The sequence below is a fragment of the Candida tropicalis genome, assembly GCF_000006335.3.
Source record: "Candida tropicalis MYA-3404 genomic scaffold supercont3.2, whole genome shotgun sequence".
NCBI lineage: Eukaryota > Fungi > Ascomycota > Pichiomycetes > Serinales > Debaryomycetaceae > Candida > Candida tropicalis.
In genome coordinates, this window is record NW_003020049.1 from 887533 (window position 1) to 907321 (window position 19789).

The 19789-nt window shown below is 31.5% G+C and overlaps 13 protein-coding genes across 13 annotated transcripts; 10 read left to right on the forward strand and 3 right to left on the reverse strand. All coding sequences in view use genetic code 12, as the record gives it.

Annotated features, from left to right (window-relative positions):
- Nucleotides 1-68: 68 nt before the first annotated feature.
- Nucleotides 69-512, forward strand: CTRG_01471 (uncharacterized protein; the record flags this gene model as incomplete). The annotated part of the gene is made up of 1 exon (XM_002547119.1): nucleotides 69-512. The coding sequence occupies one exon, from the start codon at nucleotides 69-71 to the stop codon at nucleotides 510-512; it is 444 nt and encodes a 147-aa protein (XP_002547165.1).
- A 296-nt stretch (nucleotides 513-808) lies between these two features.
- CTRG_01472 (uncharacterized protein) lies at nucleotides 809-1585 on the forward strand (the record flags this gene model as incomplete). Its single annotated transcript, XM_002547120.1, has 1 exon — nucleotides 809-1585. The coding sequence occupies one exon, from the start codon at nucleotides 809-811 to the stop codon at nucleotides 1583-1585; it is 777 nt and encodes a 258-aa protein (XP_002547166.1).
- A 550-nt stretch (nucleotides 1586-2135) lies between these two features.
- Nucleotides 2136-3149, forward strand: RPC40 (DNA-directed RNA polymerase core subunit; the record flags this gene model as incomplete). Its single annotated transcript, XM_002547121.1, has 1 exon — nucleotides 2136-3149. The coding sequence occupies one exon, from the start codon at nucleotides 2136-2138 to the stop codon at nucleotides 3147-3149; it is 1014 nt and encodes a 337-aa protein (XP_002547167.1).
- A 502-nt stretch (nucleotides 3150-3651) lies between these two features.
- Nucleotides 3652-5388, forward strand: CTRG_01474 (uncharacterized protein; the record flags this gene model as incomplete). Its single annotated transcript, XM_002547122.1, has 1 exon — nucleotides 3652-5388. One exon carries the CDS (start codon nucleotides 3652-3654, stop codon nucleotides 5386-5388), a length of 1737 nt encoding a protein of 578 aa, XP_002547168.1.
- A 221-nt stretch (nucleotides 5389-5609) lies between these two features.
- On the reverse strand, nucleotides 5610-7511 carry CDC7 (serine/threonine protein kinase; the record flags this gene model as incomplete). Its single annotated transcript, XM_002547123.1, has 1 exon — nucleotides 5610-7511. One exon carries the CDS (start codon nucleotides 7509-7511, stop codon nucleotides 5610-5612), a length of 1902 nt encoding a protein of 633 aa, XP_002547169.1.
- A 396-nt stretch (nucleotides 7512-7907) lies between these two features.
- On the forward strand, nucleotides 7908-8459 carry CTRG_01476 (mitochondrial 37S ribosomal protein mS45; the record flags this gene model as incomplete). The annotated part of the gene is made up of 1 exon (XM_002547124.1): nucleotides 7908-8459. One exon carries the CDS (start codon nucleotides 7908-7910, stop codon nucleotides 8457-8459), a length of 552 nt encoding a protein of 183 aa, XP_002547170.1.
- A 181-nt stretch (nucleotides 8460-8640) lies between these two features.
- On the forward strand, nucleotides 8641-9051 carry CTRG_01477 (mitochondrial 37S ribosomal protein mS45; the record flags this gene model as incomplete). The annotated part of the gene is made up of 1 exon (XM_002547125.1): nucleotides 8641-9051. One exon carries the CDS (start codon nucleotides 8641-8643, stop codon nucleotides 9049-9051), a length of 411 nt encoding a protein of 136 aa, XP_002547171.1.
- Nucleotides 9052-9424: 373 nt separating this feature from the next.
- Nucleotides 9425-9847, forward strand: CTRG_01478 (uncharacterized protein; the record flags this gene model as incomplete). Its single annotated transcript, XM_002547126.1, has 1 exon — nucleotides 9425-9847. One exon carries the CDS (start codon nucleotides 9425-9427, stop codon nucleotides 9845-9847), a length of 423 nt encoding a protein of 140 aa, XP_002547172.1.
- Nucleotides 9618-10076, forward strand: CTRG_01479 (p24 family protein; the record flags this gene model as incomplete). The annotated part of the gene is made up of 1 exon (XM_002547127.1): nucleotides 9618-10076. One exon carries the CDS (start codon nucleotides 9618-9620, stop codon nucleotides 10074-10076), a length of 459 nt encoding a protein of 152 aa, XP_002547173.1.
- A 372-nt stretch (nucleotides 10077-10448) lies between these two features.
- Nucleotides 10449-11015, forward strand: GPI19 (phosphatidylinositol N-acetylglucosaminyltransferase; the record flags this gene model as incomplete). Its single annotated transcript, XM_002547128.1, has 1 exon — nucleotides 10449-11015. The coding sequence occupies one exon, from the start codon at nucleotides 10449-10451 to the stop codon at nucleotides 11013-11015; it is 567 nt and encodes a 188-aa protein (XP_002547174.1).
- A 55-nt stretch (nucleotides 11016-11070) lies between these two features.
- On the reverse strand, nucleotides 11071-13914 carry CTRG_01481 (uncharacterized protein; the record flags this gene model as incomplete). Its single annotated transcript, XM_002547129.1, has 1 exon — nucleotides 11071-13914. One exon carries the CDS (start codon nucleotides 13912-13914, stop codon nucleotides 11071-11073), a length of 2844 nt encoding a protein of 947 aa, XP_002547175.1.
- Nucleotides 13915-14266: 352 nt separating this feature from the next.
- On the reverse strand, nucleotides 14267-16924 carry BUD14 (protein phosphatase regulator; the record flags this gene model as incomplete). The annotated part of the gene is made up of 1 exon (XM_002547130.1): nucleotides 14267-16924. The coding sequence occupies one exon, from the start codon at nucleotides 16922-16924 to the stop codon at nucleotides 14267-14269; it is 2658 nt and encodes an 885-aa protein (XP_002547176.1).
- A 285-nt stretch (nucleotides 16925-17209) lies between these two features.
- Nucleotides 17210-17638, forward strand: CTRG_01483 (uncharacterized protein; the record flags this gene model as incomplete). The annotated part of the gene is made up of 1 exon (XM_002547131.1): nucleotides 17210-17638. The coding sequence occupies one exon, from the start codon at nucleotides 17210-17212 to the stop codon at nucleotides 17636-17638; it is 429 nt and encodes a 142-aa protein (XP_002547177.1).
- Nucleotides 17639-19789: the final 2151 nt, after the last annotated feature.

Below are 19789 nucleotides of genomic sequence, written 5' to 3' on the forward strand. Positions count from 1 at the left end.
CCCACCTCCGTTGTCTTGCGTTATGGTTAGTAAAAAACTTATTTTGTGGGTTATCTAATGGCTCAAGCATGTTTAATTGTGGTCTTTCATATCAAAGTTTTGCCCTTTCATGTGCAGCTGGTTATGCTGTTCAACAAATTATTAAGAGGGATAATCTTTTGGATAATGTCAAGAAAATGGGAGAATATTTAGGTGAACAATTGCTTGCAAAAGTAGGTGTGATTCCAATAGTTGTAGATATTCGAGGAAGAGGGTTGTTCTGGGGTATTGAATTTGGTAGACAGCAAGAGAATAACAAACCATTTGATCCCGAGTTGAATTTATCTAGAAGAATAGCTGAGGTGTGTATGGCTAATGGTGTTGTTGTTTATCCTGGTAAAGGTACTATTGATGGTGTCATTGGTGATCATATAATTATCGCTCCAAGTTTTACTATAACCTCTGAAGATATTGACCATATTGTAGAGCTTGTCTCTAAATCACTTAGTGAGTTTATGAATGAAATTTTATAATCATTATGTAAAATATATGGATATCGATATGATGATAGTTGGTGTATTATGGATCGACGTAGATTTCGCACCAGACTGGTTCCAGAATACTGCTAGGGGTGAGATCACAGATCCAATAATTTGTTCTCTCTCCAGACAACCACCACAACAACCCAAAAATTCACCGCCAAAAAAAAAAAAAATAATAAAGAATCAAATGCCAACCAGACAACCAACGAGCCAACAAACATCAACTTGGATTTAGATACCAGAATCACCATAACTGATTAACCCTACTAAGCACAATATAATCTATTATGACAGAGAGGGGGAATATACCAATTGAACTCCTAGATTTCCAAAGACAGAAAGTCCCAACACCCCAACAAACAGTACAAAATAATAACTCAATATTAATAAAACGAAAACGATTCTTTTTAAGTGATCTTAAAGAATCAATTCAATTTCTAGAGATATTCTTGATTGTATTAATTTATCTTCGTGATTTATCATTTTTGAAGTTATTAATTAGAGCAACTGTTCATTTATCTATATTAAATATTGATCCAAAAATCATATCTAGAATAACTAATATTCCTGAAGATTATAAAAAATCATTAACTAAAGTATCATTACGCGGAGTTATTATTGGGAATTTATTTTGTATATTTTGGCATTTAATATTTGGAGTTGGTTCAAGTTATTCTAATGATAAAGGGTATTTATATGGTGGGATAACCATACAATTTATTGGTGATAGAATACCATTCAATAGATTTGAAGTTATATTATTGGATATTTTAGTATTTCTAACACAATTAATTTTTCATAATTTATTTGGAGTTGTGAATGAAAAGGATGTTTTTGAAATTAAACAAGTCAATGAAGAGAATGGTAATGACGAGGTTGATGAAGATGAGAGAATTTATGATGAAGGAGATGGATATAACGGGAATGTCGAATTATTAACTATAGATTTATTGGGAAATATTAAAAAAGTAATGAATTATAAAATAAGTTTACAACCTATTAATTTGAATAATGAAAGTACTCAAATGCCTGGAGCATTTCCAAATCCAAGATTATTTGTATGAAATCATAAAAGAGAGATTTCCTACATTGGTTTGAATAGAATGGTTTTAATTAATAAACACAAAATTATTATAGGTAATATATATATTTAAAATGATGTATAAATAAACTCATGAAACTAGAAGTCTTCTATTTGTTTATTCTTCCCATGATTTCAACATCTCCAACATAGGTCAAATAAAAACAAATATGAGACCAGAATCAAGATTGCTAGATGATATTAACTGAATGTTAGTAAAGTAATGTCAGACCATACAATCAATACTAGACATGATACATCACCATTTATCAATTAGTTGACCGACTTTGTCAAATCCTGGGTAGTTGTCAAAATTTTCATTTGCATTTTCCTGTTAGTTTAAAAAAAATTTCTGTTTGAGTTTATATACTTTTTTCATATTTTCGGTAAATGCACGCACACCAATGTTTCTAATTGAGAGACGGAAAAGAGATGAGATTTATAAGCTGAAATGAAAAAAAAAAGTTTTAACAAAAAAAACCTATTCAATTAACAAACAATTACCACCCCTTCAAAAAGAAAATAGTACCAAAATGTCAGATAATAACATTGTTGGAATAGAATATAATAGAGTTACAAATACCACCTCCACTGATTTCCCAGGTCATCAACAAAATGGAGATTATGCATGGGATATTGAAAAATTCAAGAATAAATTTGAAATTAAAATAACCAATATGGGAGAAAGAACCGGTACATTTGATTTGATCCATATAGATACATCTATATCCAATGCTTTTCGTCGTATTATGATTGCTGAAGTTCCTTCAGTTGCCGTTGAAACTGTATATATGTTTATGAATACTTCAGTTATTCAAGATGAAGTGTTAGCACAAAGAATTGGGTTAATTCCATGGAATATTAGTCCAGATAAATTGTCTTGGGTTGATGAATCAGTTGATGTTAATGATAGATTCACTGAAGATAACACTATTGTCTTGTCATTAGATGTCACTTGTACCAAAAATCCAAATGCTCCAAAGGATGCAACCGATCCAAATGTATTGTATAAAAATTCAAATGTTTATGCTAAGGATTTAAAATTTGAACCTCATGGTACTCAAGCAGAAAAATTCAGGGATACTCCTGTAGTACCTTGTGATCCAAATATTTTAATCGCTAAGTTAAGACCAGGTCAAGAAATTTCATTAAGAGCTCATTGTATCTTAGGTATTGGATCAGATCATGCTAAATTTTCCCCAGTTGCTACTGCATCTTATAGATTATTACCAGTTATTGATATAAAAGAACCAATTACTGGTAAATTGGCAGAAAAATTCCAAAAATGTTTCCCACCTGGTGTTATTGGTATTGACTCCAAAACTGGTGAAGCTTATGTTGCTGATGCTAGAAAAGATACTGTTTCTCGTGAAGTTTTAAGACATCCTGAATTTGATGGTAAAGTTAAATTGGGTAGACAAAGAGATCATTTTATATTTAATGTTGAAAGTACTGGTGCTATGACTCCTGATGAAATCTTCTGTAAATCTGTTAGAATTTTGAAAAACAAAGCTGAATACTTAAGAAACTGTCCAATTAGTCAATAGGATATTATGTACTGTAGTAGTTTCCTGGAAAATAAAAAACAATAAGATTATTAGAAATATCACGTGTTTGTTATTCACGTGCCTCGTAAATAAATACAAAAAAATAAAATATAAAAAATAAAAAGAATCTCACACAATCTTGATGACAAGAAAGACGTGATGATGATGATGAACAAGATGGAATGACTATCACAAAAGGGTAACTCCTATTACATACATCACAAGACAATTCTATCCGCGTGACTATTCATCACTATCATCAATAACAACTAATCAGATTCATCAGTACAACTAATTATCAAATCATACTGCCAGCTATCTGGGCCGATCAAAAGGGTTTTTTTTCCCATCTTTTGGGCTCAAAAATAAAAATCCCTGCAAACAAAAATTCATCGAGCAATTCATTCAAAACCTGTCACAGAAAAACAGAAGAAAAAAAAAATTATACACACACACACATATATATACAAGAGGAATAATCACAACAGAGACAACAACGAATATGTCATTCACATTTACAAGACAACGTTCTTCTTCTGTGAATTCCCTTTCTTCAAATCATTCAATGACTCCCTGTCTTAACAATAGTGGGGCAAGTAGTGGGTTAAGCCACCCATCCACCCCAGTCCCATCTAATCATCTACCTTCTCAGCCTCACCATCCCCCTAATCTTCCCCCTTTATCAACAACATCACATCCCATTCCAACAGAGCATACTGCTACATCTATCACCACCACTACTACTAGTAATAATAATACTACCACTGCACCTTCTGCGTCAGTTTCATCAGGAACCGCAATGGAAACTATGGCAAGCACTAATACCACTACTTCAAATTTAGATTCTGCATCACCACTACCTCCTCCTCCTATTCCATCAGCTCCTACTCCGACTCCGACTCCTATGCCTGCATCTGGTATTTCAACAACATCACAGAATACATCTACTACTCCAATATTACCTCCCCTCACATCCAATGCTATAAGTCAAAAGGATAGCGTCACGGCCACTCCTAATTCTTTACGAAGTATGTCAATTGTTAGTTTAGATAGAAGCCCTAGAAATTCAATCATCTCCATGGATGATAATCTACGATCACACACTCGAAATAATAGTACAACTAGTCTAGTGTCATTATCAGGGCATTCAGCAACCCATGGTTTTACTCATATTCATTCAAAACAGGTTAATGGTATTATTGGAGGAGTTGTGAATTCAAGTGCAATTATATCTGATGATGATTCTGAATTTGATTCCTCCACTCCTTCAAGAACAATTATTAAACCTTCAAATAGATTTAAAAGAAGATCTAATAGCAAAGACGGGTATTTGAAAAGAGATTTTAAATTTAAATTTGATGATTCAATTAACAATCTTCATCATACACATCAACCTCCAACTTCTCCTACTTTAATGACTACTTTACCTCATAGTTTAAGTGGAAGTCCTACTTCATCTTCATCAAAATTAAATGATCCTATATCATCTCCTAACTCGTTGACAACAGGCAATGGTAGTGGTAACAGCAGCAGTAGTAGTACCAGTACCGGTGGTAACGCAGATAAACATTTGAAAAAACTGAAAACTGCAAATTTAATGCAGCAATCAATGTATATTAAACGAAAATTAGCCATTTCAAAGGACTTACAACTTGAATTTTACAACAGTGTTTCAAATAATATCAACAATACCAATAATAATGGTCTAAGTTCAAGTTTATCTGCTATATCTTCATCAACATCTCCATTATCGTCAACATCAAATAATCCATTATCTCCACTTCCTCCATTATCACCACCAATAATATCAAGTGAATTATTAGATTCAAAATTCTTTTCTCCTTTATTACCTAATTCAATGTCTAGAAAATCCGTACCAGCACCTAATATTCCAAGTACTTTAATTCCTCCAAATTTACCAATCATGCAAACATTACAGGAACAAAATGAATTGATTAATAAATTGAATAGAAAATGGAATAAATCAATGATTAATGATACATTGAAGCCTAAGGAGTTGAAAAAGGATACTTCATCTGATAGAATTCTAAATAATACCACTACAAATACCATCACTACAAGTAATGGTAGTACTAATAATAATAGTTCTGGTTCTTCAACAAATGGTGTTCATACAACAATGGTTAATCCAAGGAAAAGATCAAGAAGAATCCTGTTTGATAGTGATTATGATTATGAAAGTTATGATGACTATAATTATGATATTTATGATAGTTAAGAATATGTTCTATACATATTATAATTTTTGTATTATTCTTGTTTTACTATATTTCAGTTCTTTGTGTATTGGGTTTTTCTTTATACAGTTATTTATATTTAACATTTAAATGGTACGTTTTTATATTGTGGTTTATTTATTAATATAGTTACGTGTGTGATAGAATTAGTAGGCATCATCTCACCAGTAAAAAATACTTCCTCGTTTATTTATTAGTAATTCTATTTAGACAATACAATTTCATCATCGTCATCATCAAAATCAAATTTAGTTTCTTCATCAATTTGCAAAATCTCATGGAAGAACGGTAATTCCAATAGTTCTCCAGCACTTAAACGTTTTTGAGGATTCATTCTAAAACAATGGTGTAATAAATCAATTAAATATTTATGATCTTTATAATTATCATGTTTTTTACGAAATTCATCATTGATTTTTCGTTTTTCACTTTCTGAAATTCCTTCTCTTATAGTATAAATAGGTTTAACAAACTTATCTCCACGTTCATTAAACAAGTCCAATGTATCATAAACAACACTATCAGGTGGGAAACATCCATTATCATCTTCTTCTTTCAAAAAATCATATGCAATTTTAATTAAACTCTCATTGCTTCTATAGATTTCAGGCACACAAATTTCCAATCCACATCCATGTAATTCTGCACACTTGAGTAATTTATCATATCCAAATAACCACGCCATCTCTAAAATAGCATCAGTATCATCTGGTGAATTAAATAATGGGAATTTTCGAAGAAAAATTGATAATGCTATGATACCAGCTGACCAAATATCTATTTTTGTTGTTTGATTGGTACATTTGAATAAAACCTCGGGTGCTCTAAAACCTCTTGTACCGGCTCTATTGGCTCTTCTTGGTGGACGAGTATCATTTTTTGGATATGCTCCTTTAATATTGAGTCTTTTGGTATGAATTCGGTTAATTGTAACCGGCTCTCTGTTTAAACATGGACATGCAGTAGAATTGGAAGATGTAGATGATGAACTCAGAATATTGATTGGGTTTTCCTTTTCAGCTAATCCAAAATCAACCAATACTCCTTTACCTTTAAAAGGATCATACAAGAAATTAGTTGGTTTCAAATCACGATGAATAACTCCCTTGGAATGAACATAATCTAATGCATGGAATAATTCCCATAAATATTTCTTGATCCCTTTAATTGGCAAATCACGATAAAATTCTCGGAAATCACAATGATGATAATATGGTAGAATAGCTAAAATTTGATCTTGATGTCGTAAAACATCTAATAATGGAGCAACTCGTGAATTCCCCGTCAACATATAAAGTAGATTCAATTCATTGAAGATTCTATTTGGTGAAGATGTGACATAGATTTGTTTTAATGCAACGATAGGATTCTTTTTTTTAGATTTAACCAGGTTATCACTACTATTCTCATTGCTACTTCTCATTTTCTTTAAAGGTGGTGATTTCCACATATCTGAACCTAATCGTATTTTGCCGCCAAGAGCTTCAGCTTTGTATACAGTTGAAAATGTACCTTCTCCGATTTTGTCGATTAATCTATAATCAGTAGCTAATATAGGGAAATTAGATTCTAATTTCTGCATATCTTCCAATACTTCCAACGTTACTTCATCCTCTTCTTCCTCTTCTTCTTCACCGCCATTATCATTACCCGTGTCTATTACATCTTCTTGCTTGCTTGACTTGCGAGGTTGTTGAGTTGGAATATCATTATTCTTTGTTGTAATGTTGGTGGTACTAGTGGTTGTATTAGTACCCACTTCTTCTGTTGAAGTTGTTTGGCCATATGTGGAATTTTGTAGATTTTCGTCTCGTGTATGTTTATAGGATTTAATTAAATTTGAGTTTCGAATAAATGAATTACCAGAATTAAGATTGAACATATTATTATTAGTAGTAGTAGTAGCATTGGCATCTTTTCTAATCTTGTAGGATCTATCTTTAAAGGGATCATCAGTTTCGCTTGATTGTTTTCTTTTGAGTTGACTGATACCCAGATTTGATACACTAGACGCGTTTAATCCTTGAAGATGTTGTGGATTATTTTGCACCATCATTTGCGGTTGATCCTGTGGTTTTATTGTTGATATGACTTCTTGCAACATGTAATTATGTCCCTCTCCCAGTATCTAATAAATAATAAATGCACGCGGTTTGCTATTACTGTGTCTTCAAGTTGGGTCTCCGTTTGGTTGTCTGAAATCACCAAAAAAAAAATCAAAACAAAACAAAAATTGGTTGGTAAGAAGAAGAAGGAGAGAGAAAAAAAAAGAGAGAAACCAAACTTTCCATTGCCCTCACGATTGTATGCAGTTCTGCGACATTCTCTTGTAATGTCGTCAACCGACATTCTCTTTTTTTTTTTGCTTCTCTTCGGTTGGTTGTAAAAATATAAAATTTTGCGAGACAAACCACCCAGACAACCAACAGGAAAAAATTTTCATTTGTCAGTGAGAAAAAAAAGTTGAGTCCCATCACCAACAACTAATTATCAAACTACCATGATCTCTAACAAACAAAGTATGGTGGTGGTAAGGAAATCATCCTTGGTTATACTGCAGTCTAGACTGCTTTCTTCTAGTATGCCATGTTTAAAAATAAGCAGAAGAGCAACAATGGATAAAGATATGTTGTTGAAGGAGGCCAAAGAGTTTTTTGGTCCAAAAAACATCAAAGGTGAACATAAATACAATAAATATTATTATCCTCCACAAGATAACAGACCAAGATATGTTGTTAATGATGGTAAACCATTGGTTGGTGATCAATTTAAAACTAAGAGACCAGGAAAAAATTTCAATAATAGAGAAAGAAATCCTTCAGTACATCCATTTCCAAATAATACCTACACTAAAACTGCACAATTGATATCTGATCAAATGAAGGATAAAATAGTAGAAGATGCAACTATTAAAGGTATGCATCCTCAAGAAATTGCTCATAAATATGGTATTAATCTTTTAAGAATTGAAGCCATCTTGAAATTAAAAGAAATTGAACTGAAATTCGAACCAAAAGTATGTATTAACAGTAATTGTTTGATTTGTTATTAGAATGATGAAATTGCCATTATTATTTTTCGATTAGTCTTTAAGACAACTTACATGGTTAGACTTTTATGCCCTGAATAAAAATAACAAATTAATGATTTATTTGAACTTGAATTAGCATTACTAACAATATATTCTATTACAGGAACAAGTTGCTGAAGATTTAAAGAGATTTTCTACAATTATGAAACGTATGTTTCCAGTATTTAAAGGTGGTTATGGTGCTGATAATTTAACAGAAATTCCAACTCCTTACAAAACTTTGCATGATAGATTCTTGACTATTGAAGAATCTGAACCATTTGGTCCAGTTGATGCTGCTAAGATTTTACAATTGGAACCAGCCGAAACAACATTAAAGAAATTGACTGAATTTAATGTTGAAGAAACTGACGAGCAACAAACTGAAGATAAGAAGGTTGATGTTTTGTATGGTAAGAAGAGAGAAGGTGATAGATCCACATTTAAATTTGTTGAAAAAACAGCGGGTACATTTGGTCATCGTTATGGTGCTTCTAGAAGAGATAGAAAGAAAGATAGGGCTATTGGTTTTGATGCTTCTGGTAAGATGATTTATCTTCACCCTGAACAGTAAAAAAAAATAAAGAATGTAATCTGTTGTCTGTGTGTGTAAATATTCCATTCATGTATATATTATTTATAATTATTTCAACAATACAACCATCAAGACTTACGACGATATAATATTATTTACATACTTTGACATGGGACCCTACCCTTACTTAGTCACGTGTTCAATAGGAGTTCTCACTGTGTACACGACTAAGAACAATTTATTTTTGACCACCGCGTCTTAAAATTTTTTTTTTTGTTTGCTTGAACGAAATCAAAAAAAAAAAAAAAATTTCCACCAACTTTTTCATTTCTCTACTCCTTGTTATTGTGTTGTTGTTATTCGATATACTACCCAACGGATCATTACACTATTGTTATCTATATTCAATAAGATGTTCTCATTTATTATTTGTATTTTGGGATTAACTCAATTGATAGCAGGTTCAGCTTTCACATTTATATTAGGAGCCAATGAAAAATCATGTTTTTATGTATTTACTGAAAAGCCAAAAATTCCAATTAGTTTCTATTTTGCTGTTCAAAGTGGAGGATCATTTGATGTTGATTATGTTATAACTGATCCAAATGGAAATAAAGTTATGGAAGATACCAAACAAAGACAAGGAGATTTTGTATTTACTGCTGATTATACTGGAGAATATGAATTTTGTTTCTCAAATACAATGTCTACATTTGCTGAAAAAATTGTTGATTTTGAAATCAAATTTGAAAATGATAATGAACAAAATGGTGATAGTAAATTTAAAGCTAATTTACCTAATCAACCAAGTGGTAAATCTTCGACTTATGTTTGAAAATATGAGAAAAACTGTTGATAAAATTGAAGATCAATTAGATGGCTTATATAAAGCTTTACAATATTACAAAACCAGAAATAATAGAAACCAAGCAACTGTTCAATCTACTGAATCAAGAATCTATTATTTCTCAATCTTTGAAGTTTTATTAATGGTTGGTATGGCTTTCTTACAAATTACCATTGTTCAATTATTCTTTAGAGGTTCAAGAAAACAATTGGTTTAAATGGGTATTAATATCTATCAATGAATAATTTTTTTGGTTATCTATGAATATTAAACAAATCATTCTAAATTATATAGCAGTCAATCAATAAATAAATCACTCAATCCACAAGATTTACTATACTTCTAAGAATATTATTTAATTTGTAGACCTATAAGTGGATATATATCATCATCATCATCATCATTTGTCACTATCTCTTCATTAATATTACCTCATTCTTTATGTAGACTTTGTTGTAGCAGCTCTACATTGTCTATTATCATATCACCATACTAACACGTAAGTTAAAAAATAAAATCATCACCAAACAAAAAAAAGTTTCCAACCCACAATCCACCACCACCAGAACCAACTAACCAACTGAAGGACATGTCATTTTATCTTAACAAACTATCAGCATCCTTTTCACGACCTTCGTCTCCATCTCCGCAGCAGCAGCATTTGTCATCAACTATTAATGAACCAGAAGATAAATTAGCTAGAGAATCCGATGTTACAGTAAGTAATATAACAAAAGGACAAAAATCAGAATATAAAGGATTTTCAATATTTATAATATCTTGTAATTGTTTAATTATTTATATATTATGGATATTATTAAATGATGATATAATTAAATATAAATTATTTATCGATTATTATCCTAATAAATATTGGAGTATTGCTATTCCTTTATATTCGTTGATTTTAATGATTTTCATTTATTGGTGGTTAGCTTTATATAATTTAGAAATATTGACTTTGAAATTAAACGATGTTAGATGTATAATTGATGAAAATTCCGTATTTCCTGATGAAGTTGAAGGAGAACAAGATGGAGATGATGATAAAGAGATGAGGTGTTTAGATTATATTCATTTTGCACCCAGTGGAGTTTGGGATCTACCTATTGGATTAGTCAATGAAATATTATACCAAAATGAAGATACGTTATAAAACATATACATATACATATATATATATATATATATTGGGGGAGTTGTAAAAAAATCTATATACTATTCAAACGATTTCTAATATCGTGATCACTAATGAAATTTAACACTTGATTCCATGAATCATTACCAAGTAATTGCTTATAATTATTAATTAATTCAATAAAACTTGATTGTAAATCATTTGGACAATCTTGATAATTACCAATACAAGTTAAAAATCCTGCTAAATTCTTTTTACCTTGTTGAGTTGAAATTCCTCCGAATCCATTATCAGGATTCAAATTAATCATATTTATCATACCTCTAAAACTTGATTCTTTTTCTTCATTATTATCAATCAAATATAAAAATTTCGAACACCATGATTGAATAAATTCAATTATTCTTGATGATACTAAATCTGGTGTATTAATTCCCATTCTACCTAAACAAATAGCTGCATTTTCAATAACTGTAGATTGAATATCATAACTATTAATAACAGGAATTAATAAATCAAGGAAATTACTAATATATTCTTGAATTTCCTCTTTTGATAATCGAATTGACATTTCTCCTAATGACCAAATGGCATTATTATAAATTGGGTAAGTTTCATAAGTTCTATTATTAATTTCATTGCCAATACTAATGAATATTTGTCTTAAATATGGTTTCAATAAATCAATGGCAAATATGGCTAAATCTCCCAATAATGCATAAGCAGATTGTCTAACATCACCATTATAATCTTCAAAACAAATCAATAATAATTCAATTAAATTGGATTTTTTATTCTGATTAATTAAATCAACTGAATGATATTCAAATCCTTGAATTAATCCATCAACTAAATCTAATGAAGTGACCATGAAATCCTTTTCTGGTGGATCAATACCTGGATCCGTTTGACATTCTTGATCTAATAATATGCAGTTTGATAAGATTTTAAGGGCACGATCATAAACTGGGACAGCATATGGAGCAAATATTTCTCTTAATGAAGATGCAATTGATGCCATACATTCTAATAATGGCCAAAGGGCAGTATCTTCATCATCTAATTCTTGCCATTTAGTTAACAATGGAGGTAATAAAATATTAGCATATTCTGGATTTTTTGATAAATTTTCATATCCCATTTTTTCAACAAATGTTTGAACACAATCATACAAGATGATTATATTCTTACGTTGATAAACTTGGAAACATTTGGAGAAATGTTCCAATAATGGTAATAAATAAAATTCAATTAATGAAGAATCACTTTCTTCGATAAATGAAGATAATGCTGAACATGCAGCTTCTTGGACAATTTTTTTAGAATCTAATGCACATGTAACAATTGATTGGAAAGTAGGTTGGAAATAATTGGCATATTCCCCACCTTCATGAGCTTCATCGCTTACCCAAGTTGAATACCTTGATAATGTCCAACATGTAATTTGACGAACTCTTGGTTCGGTATCTTGTAATCTATCAACTAAAAATGGAACTAAAGAAGGTAATTTATCACTAGCTAATTCAATACAACTTGCACTCATAGCACCAAATGCTAATATAGCTGCTTCACGAATCGGCCAATGGGGAGAAACAATCTTTTCTTGTAATATTGGCAATGTAACCATTAAAACATCACCAGGTAATGATTCACTTAAAACATCTAATGTAGCAGCAGCACATTTTCTTAAACTCCAATGTTGTAATTCTCCATCGTCATCTTCGTCGTCATCATCTGAATCTGAATCAGGTTCTAATTGTTGATTGGTAGTATTATTATTGTTGTTATTATTATTTCCATTACTTAGGTTACCATTTCTTGTATCCTTTGACTTTGCATTAGTTGGTTTAATATCTTCATCTTTATCAACCACGTGAGCATCATCTTTTGAATCGGCAATTTCAATAAGGAAAATCTCTTCTTCTGAATAAGCCATTTTATCCAATAAAATAGGTAAAATCAATTTCAATTTCTCAGGATTGAAAGCATTCAATTCTTTATTATTAGTAGCTAAAGCCAACATGAATTCACAAGCTTCTAAAGAAACTTCAGCACTTGTGTCTTGTTGCATTAAATGTAAACAATAATTAATAACCCCATCTAAATGAGGTAATAATTTATCAGGTCTAGTTTCAACAATTAATAAAAATGAAGTACAGATATTCTTTCTAATTTCATCATTTTGTTGACCATTATCATTTCCAGCCAAATTGAAAATACTACTTAAATAATTATCCAATACTACCAAAAAACTTTGAGTATTCAAAGGAATAAATTGATTTATACAATGGATTGAACCTGATTTTATTTTGAAACTTGGATGTTGTTCAATTAATTTTAAAAATTCATTCATCAAGAAATTCAATGGTCTTTCATTATTAAAATCACGATCTAATTCCAAATATGAATCTTCACAAATCTTACTTAATGCACTCATAGCAGCTTCTTGATAAATATACTTCCCATTAATTGGAGGTTGTTGAATTATATTTAATAAATCACTTAAAGCTGAAGACCAATGATCTAATCCATAAATTGAAAACATTGAAGTAATGACATTCCCAGTAATATTTCTAACTAATGATTCAGAAGACATTAAACCTTTCATGATATTATTCATTAAATAAGTACGATCTAAAGTACGATTTTTCAAGATATTGTTCTTTAAATTGATCCCTGCTGCAGCACGAACATCAGATCGGGTAGAAATAATACCATTACCAGTATTTGAACCATTGGTAGTATTATTATCTTCACTAATTAATAAATCAAATAAATAATTCTCAATTTCTGGTTGCTGTTTAGCTTCAATTAATGCTTCATTAGCCAATCTTCTTTCTTCATTATTACTCGATAAGGTACCTTTAAAAATATGTTTCAATTGTTCTAATGCTTGTGGATCTGCTGTCCATGACATCTTGACACGCTGATATTATAGTGGAAACAATGCTGATATTCTTAATATTGAAAATTAAAACCTACTATTGTAGTTGAGTTGATCTTGTGTTGCTGATGTTTAAATTTTTTTAATTAATTTTTTTTTTTTTTTTTTTTTTTTTTCAGTGATGATGATGATGAGTTGTTGAAAAAGTAAAGTAAAGATGGGCAATGCACGACTCGGCTAGTTGGGTCGACAATCGACCTAGAGCAGGGCGAACACATATAAACTTACTTTAATGGTTAGAAATCAGCAACGGGATAACCATTATCTATTATATGTATGTTTATATATACGTAAAGAAACGGACGCATATTTATCATGTATAAACCTATTTAAGAATATCATCTAATTCAGCCAATTTTTCAGCAAGTTCATCAAATTTCCCAAGAATTGGCATAAACATTTCATGAACAGGTTTCAGTTTTCTTCTTTCATCAATAGGTGTTAAAGAATTCATACTTGTTAATGGTGTAATACTATCGTCATGATTGTTTTCTTCAGAACTGCTCTGTTCTTCTTCTCCATCTTCTTCTTCTTCATCTTCCATTTCAACTCCACTAATGTTTCTAGGCAAGTGATTATAAGACAATTCAGAAACTGAATATGATTGATTTGGTGGAGAACGTAAGGAATTTGGCGTTGGAATTTGACTTACTGGTGGTTGATTAAATGAAGGTGTGTGCAATAATTTTTGAAGTGTAGGTGACATGTTATTACCTTGTTGATAGAGTAATTTATGAGTTGGTGTCATTTGAATCTCTTCTCTTGGTGTTTGAGTGGTTTGAAGTGGTGTACTTCTTGTACAATCTTGACTTGGGGTACGTTTAACATGTTCTGGTGTTGGTGTGCGTTTAACCTGTATTGGAGTATTTCTAACTCTCTCTTGACTTGGGGTACGATTGATGTGCTCTGGTGTTGGTGTACGTTTCACTTGAACTGGCGTATTCTTGACACGTTCTTGACTTGGAGTACGATTGACAAAATCTGGGGTTCTGGTACGTTTCACTTGAATTGGTGTGTTGGTGATGGTATTACTAGAAGAACGTTGAGAATTGTTGGTAGTAAATGATTGCTCTGATTGATTTGAATATAGTGATTGGTCAAGTTGTTCAGGTGTAGCAGTACGACTAACTTTCTCTGGAGTAGCAATTCTACTACCTTGTTCTTGGCTCAATTCTTCCAATTCGCGACTACCTCTTGAATGTTGTGAATGTGAATCATTTAAACTATGATTACTAAAATGAGAATGTGAATCAGTACTATCATTAAATGAAAATCCTTTAACTTCTTCTTCTTCTTCTTCTTCCTCCACACCGACATCATCATCAATCGAAGTGTTATGAATAATCGATTTTGTGCTCTGTAGTGGCGTCACTTCTTCATTAAGGTCTTCCTCTTCCTCTTCCTCCTCCTCATCATCATCATCATCATCATCATCATCATCATCATCATCTAATCGTAGTTGTTCTTGTATATCAGAAGTAACTTGGGTTAGTCTGTCAAGGATAACTGATCGTCTTAAACTTGATAAACTATTATTTCTAGCCACTTGGTCATCTTCTTCATCGTCGTCTAAAGCATCACCAATTTCTGTTCTCAATGGTGATTTGCCTTTAACTGGAGTATCAGGAGAAAATGATCCAATAGAAACATCATCATATTCTTTATTTTTATTTTGTTGTTTTGGTTTAACAAATAAATCTTCAAACATATTTGATGATTGTAATGTAGGAGTGATTGTAGTGGAATATGCAGATTTATCAAGAACGTTTTTGGAGTTATTATTCTTGGGTACAACTAAAGGAGCATCAACTGGATAAACATCACTTAAAACTTCTGGTTGTTGATCTTGTTGGTTTGAAGTGTTCAAAGGTTTAATTGCACCTAGATCATTATAAAATTGTAGATTCTGACGAATATTATCATGATCATCTTTTGGTTCTTCATCAGAATATTCATCAATTATATCACCCAAATTTTCAAACGTGACAGATTTTTTAGCTACATTATTAGTGGAGCTTGAATTTGATCCTGATTTCTTATTTAAACTCACGGCTGATTCTTCACGAGCAAGAGGAGCACAGACTTTTTCCAATTCTTCATTTTTAAAACAATTCAATCTTGCTAAACGTTCTCCATAGGTCTCCAAACATTCAGCTGGAACAAATCCAACTTTGCCATCTTCATCATCAGACTCCACATCCAAATGATTCATATCAATACGTTTAAAACGTTCCATTTTCTCATGTTTTGATAATTTCTTAATTAGCCACCAATAACTATCTTGATCGTTGATTAAATAAACAGGTTCATCAACCTGCAACGAACAATGAGAAGGATCAGGACCAGAAAATTCATATAAACCATACAATTTATCAGTATCTAAATCTCTTGGAGGCGAACGAGGAGGCGAAGCAGGTTCATAATCGTTATCTAGATAATTCATCAACTCTTCATCTTCGTCTTGTGGATAAGAATTATTTTGGCTATGACTATGGTTATGAGAACCATCATCAAATGAATCATCTTCCAACTGTTCTTCATATTGATCATCTAGATCCACATCAATAATGCCACTAATTGATTTTTCCAAGTCTATAGTTTCATTAAATTCATCATCTGAGACTAAATCTTCTTCTGCCTGTTGCTGTCTGTGTTGAGTATCCTTGGAAGGGGGTGATAAAGGGAGTGGCTTATCATCTAGATTTGTAGAATGGCTGAGTTTTTGTTGATGATATTTTAAATTATGATCGTTATAATTGTTATCAAATGTAGAAACCATAAATCTATTTGAGTTCTTTTGTCGTTCCTCATATAATTCTTGAGTATTAAAAGTGGAATCCTGGTGATAGTTGTTGTTGTTGCTATTATTATTAGTTGACATCATATCTTCAATAACTCGTTTACCTAAACCATTCAAATGCGGTTGTATAACCACAGACGAGGTGTGTGAATAGTCTGACGTGGATGATACTTTTCTTTCCATCTGAGTAGTATAATGTTAGTTGTAAGTCTAGTCGGATAGGTAGTTGGTGATGCTAATAGTAATGGAAATGTTAATGGTAATAAAGTTGTTTATAATTCTGGTCAAAATGTTTTTGATATGAATTTCAGAAATTTTTTTGTTTTCTTAAAAAAAAAAAGGGGAAAAAAAAATAGTGTGGTCGTGTACGGTGATACAATTTGATATTTTAGCACAACAACACAAGAGGAAGGAAGGAAACAATAACAATGGTTGAAAATGGTGAATGAAAAATAAAGACTTCTGCATATGTACAATATGAGGTACATAAACTTTCAATACGTAGCTCAAACACTTATACACACACAATTACACCATGAGTTGTTGTTGTTGTATAAACTTAATGTTGTTGGTTATCATCACACTATGCTACCAACCATTACAAGAGGGATCCAGAGTAAAGTTAAACATTTCCTTGTGATACATCATTTCAGGGATAGGTGGGTGAGGGAATACTTCCATTGTTTACATGTTTCAAATAAATATTCCGGTTGTTCTTTCTTTCTTTCTTTCTTTCTTGCTCTAGTCTATATTTGTTTATTATTGTGTAATGCAATTCCATGCACAACAGCCATACACACAGATGGGAGAAGAGGAATAAGAATAAGTAGATTAGGAAGAATAAGAAGAATAATACTGCAAAAGCAAGAGATGATAAAAATAAAAATTATAAAATAAAACATAAACATGCAGAGAGTAATTCAATTTGCTTTTGAACGCGTCTTTTTTTTCTTTCTTTCTGGTTCAGTTGTTTACTCTTGTTTCACATTAGTCTAAACCCTTTTTCATTCATTCTATTTCCTCTTCTTCTTCCTTTCCCCTATTTGCACAAAAGGATATCTAGAGTTGATTGGCTGGTTGAGTTCCAATTTGTTTGAATGAAAAGTATTTTGTTCGTTTTTGTGTAGTTTGAATTTCAGGTACCAACACACCCACACACCAATCAGTGTTAATGTCATGTGCTCAATACTCATCCCATATATTATTACAAGACATAATATAGATAATGGATAGTCAAGGAGGTAAATTAAACAATAATTAATGTTGTGTACTTTGTCATAATTTCATCACGATCGAAATTTAATTTAAAAATTTTAAGATGAGATGTACAGTAGATGTAAAACTTTTGAGTAGATCCTAATTAAAACAAATAAAAAATTAGATGGTTTATTGTTCTTGGTCTAATTCAGATTAACTCGTCTCTTGTGTAATTAATAATCCTATTTGGTGCGTTATTAATGTTTCAATTAAGATTTCAGCCCTTTCAGCGAAAGATCGGTCACCCCTTTAAACGTTGGTCAAGTCAGACCAATGCATTTGTGACAGCATAGACCAACTAACTTTCTCTTCTATCCCTTTCGTGTAAAAATTTTCTTTGGAGGGAGCAGGACCGCGGCAGTCGCCTGAATAATTAAATTTGGTCCGAGGGATTTTACTGTACAACACCACCACCACCACCACCTAAGTCCCCCGCCATCCCATTATAAGAAAATTCGAATCTGAGAACAATCTATAAGAAAAAAGGGGGGGTTCATGTTTGTTCATTAATACATACTGCATGTTACATTTTATTTACTGTACTTGCTTACTCGATAGTAAATGTAACATGTATCATATTTATCAACAACCTTCGTCTGTTGAATTGACAATCTGTTTGACAATTAATTTACTTGTTTTAGAAATAAAATGAATCAAGTAAATGATACGCGTCTCGTTGATTAATCACAGTACGAATCTCCTATTCTTCAAAACAATTTTGTATCGTACCCAAAGCTGGATCATCGTTTCATCTGTATTGTTTTGTGGTGATAAAGTACAAAAGACACGCAATTGAAATTATTGAAAACTTGAAAAAAAAAAATAATTCGTTGACTTGAAGCATGGTTGGTCTCTATAGTGTTCTCAATAGTGAGAGATACCCATTGGTGTCTACTATACCACTCTCATCTAGTATTACAATCAACTCTATTACATGCCATTACAATTCATCCAATACTATATTACCTCTATATCACGTGATTTATCACGTGTGACCACTTTTCGTCATTTTGACAAAAAAAAATGCGAAGTTCGGTTTTTAGCGTATTATGGGCTTAATAAAAAAAAATTTCATTGTAATATTTAACAAAATTTGAATTAAAATTTATAACAAAGAGAGGATATTTGATTTCATCTTTAAATAGCTTACATAATAATATAATTAGAAGGGAGGAAGTATCCGAAATTCGGGTTAATTATTACAACCGTTGTTATTACAAAGAAGAATGGTTCGATAAATAATTTGTATTGACAGGTGTTATTCTTGTTATTCTTGTGATTTGAGTTGAGTTTAATTACGGATAAATTAGGAATCAGATAATAATTGTTAGCGCGTAATTCACGTGCATCATGGGTTATTCCAACTTCCATTTGGCCGAGGAACCGAGAATGAAAATTCAACTCATCTGATTTTTCCATTGATTGATTGACATGGATACCGATTATTTCGTTATTATTATTATTATCTACAATCAGGGTAACATTGAATTTGACAGTTTAACCTGTTGATTCAATGGTGGTGATAACCACCATGTATGGTGTTGTTCAACATTGGTGTAGAATATAGGGGACACACAAAACCTGAACCACTGCTCTTTTGTACCATTGCAATATGAGTTTCCATTTAGAATTGAGTCATCATCCCCTCATTTCCCATGAGTCGTTTACTATTATTACACAGGCATACACACAGTGCAGTAATTGCATTCTACCGAGACTTCTACTCAACTCAACTCAACTCGATCCAGCCCAACTTAATCCGCTGTCCGCCCATAGGAAATTAGCGGAACT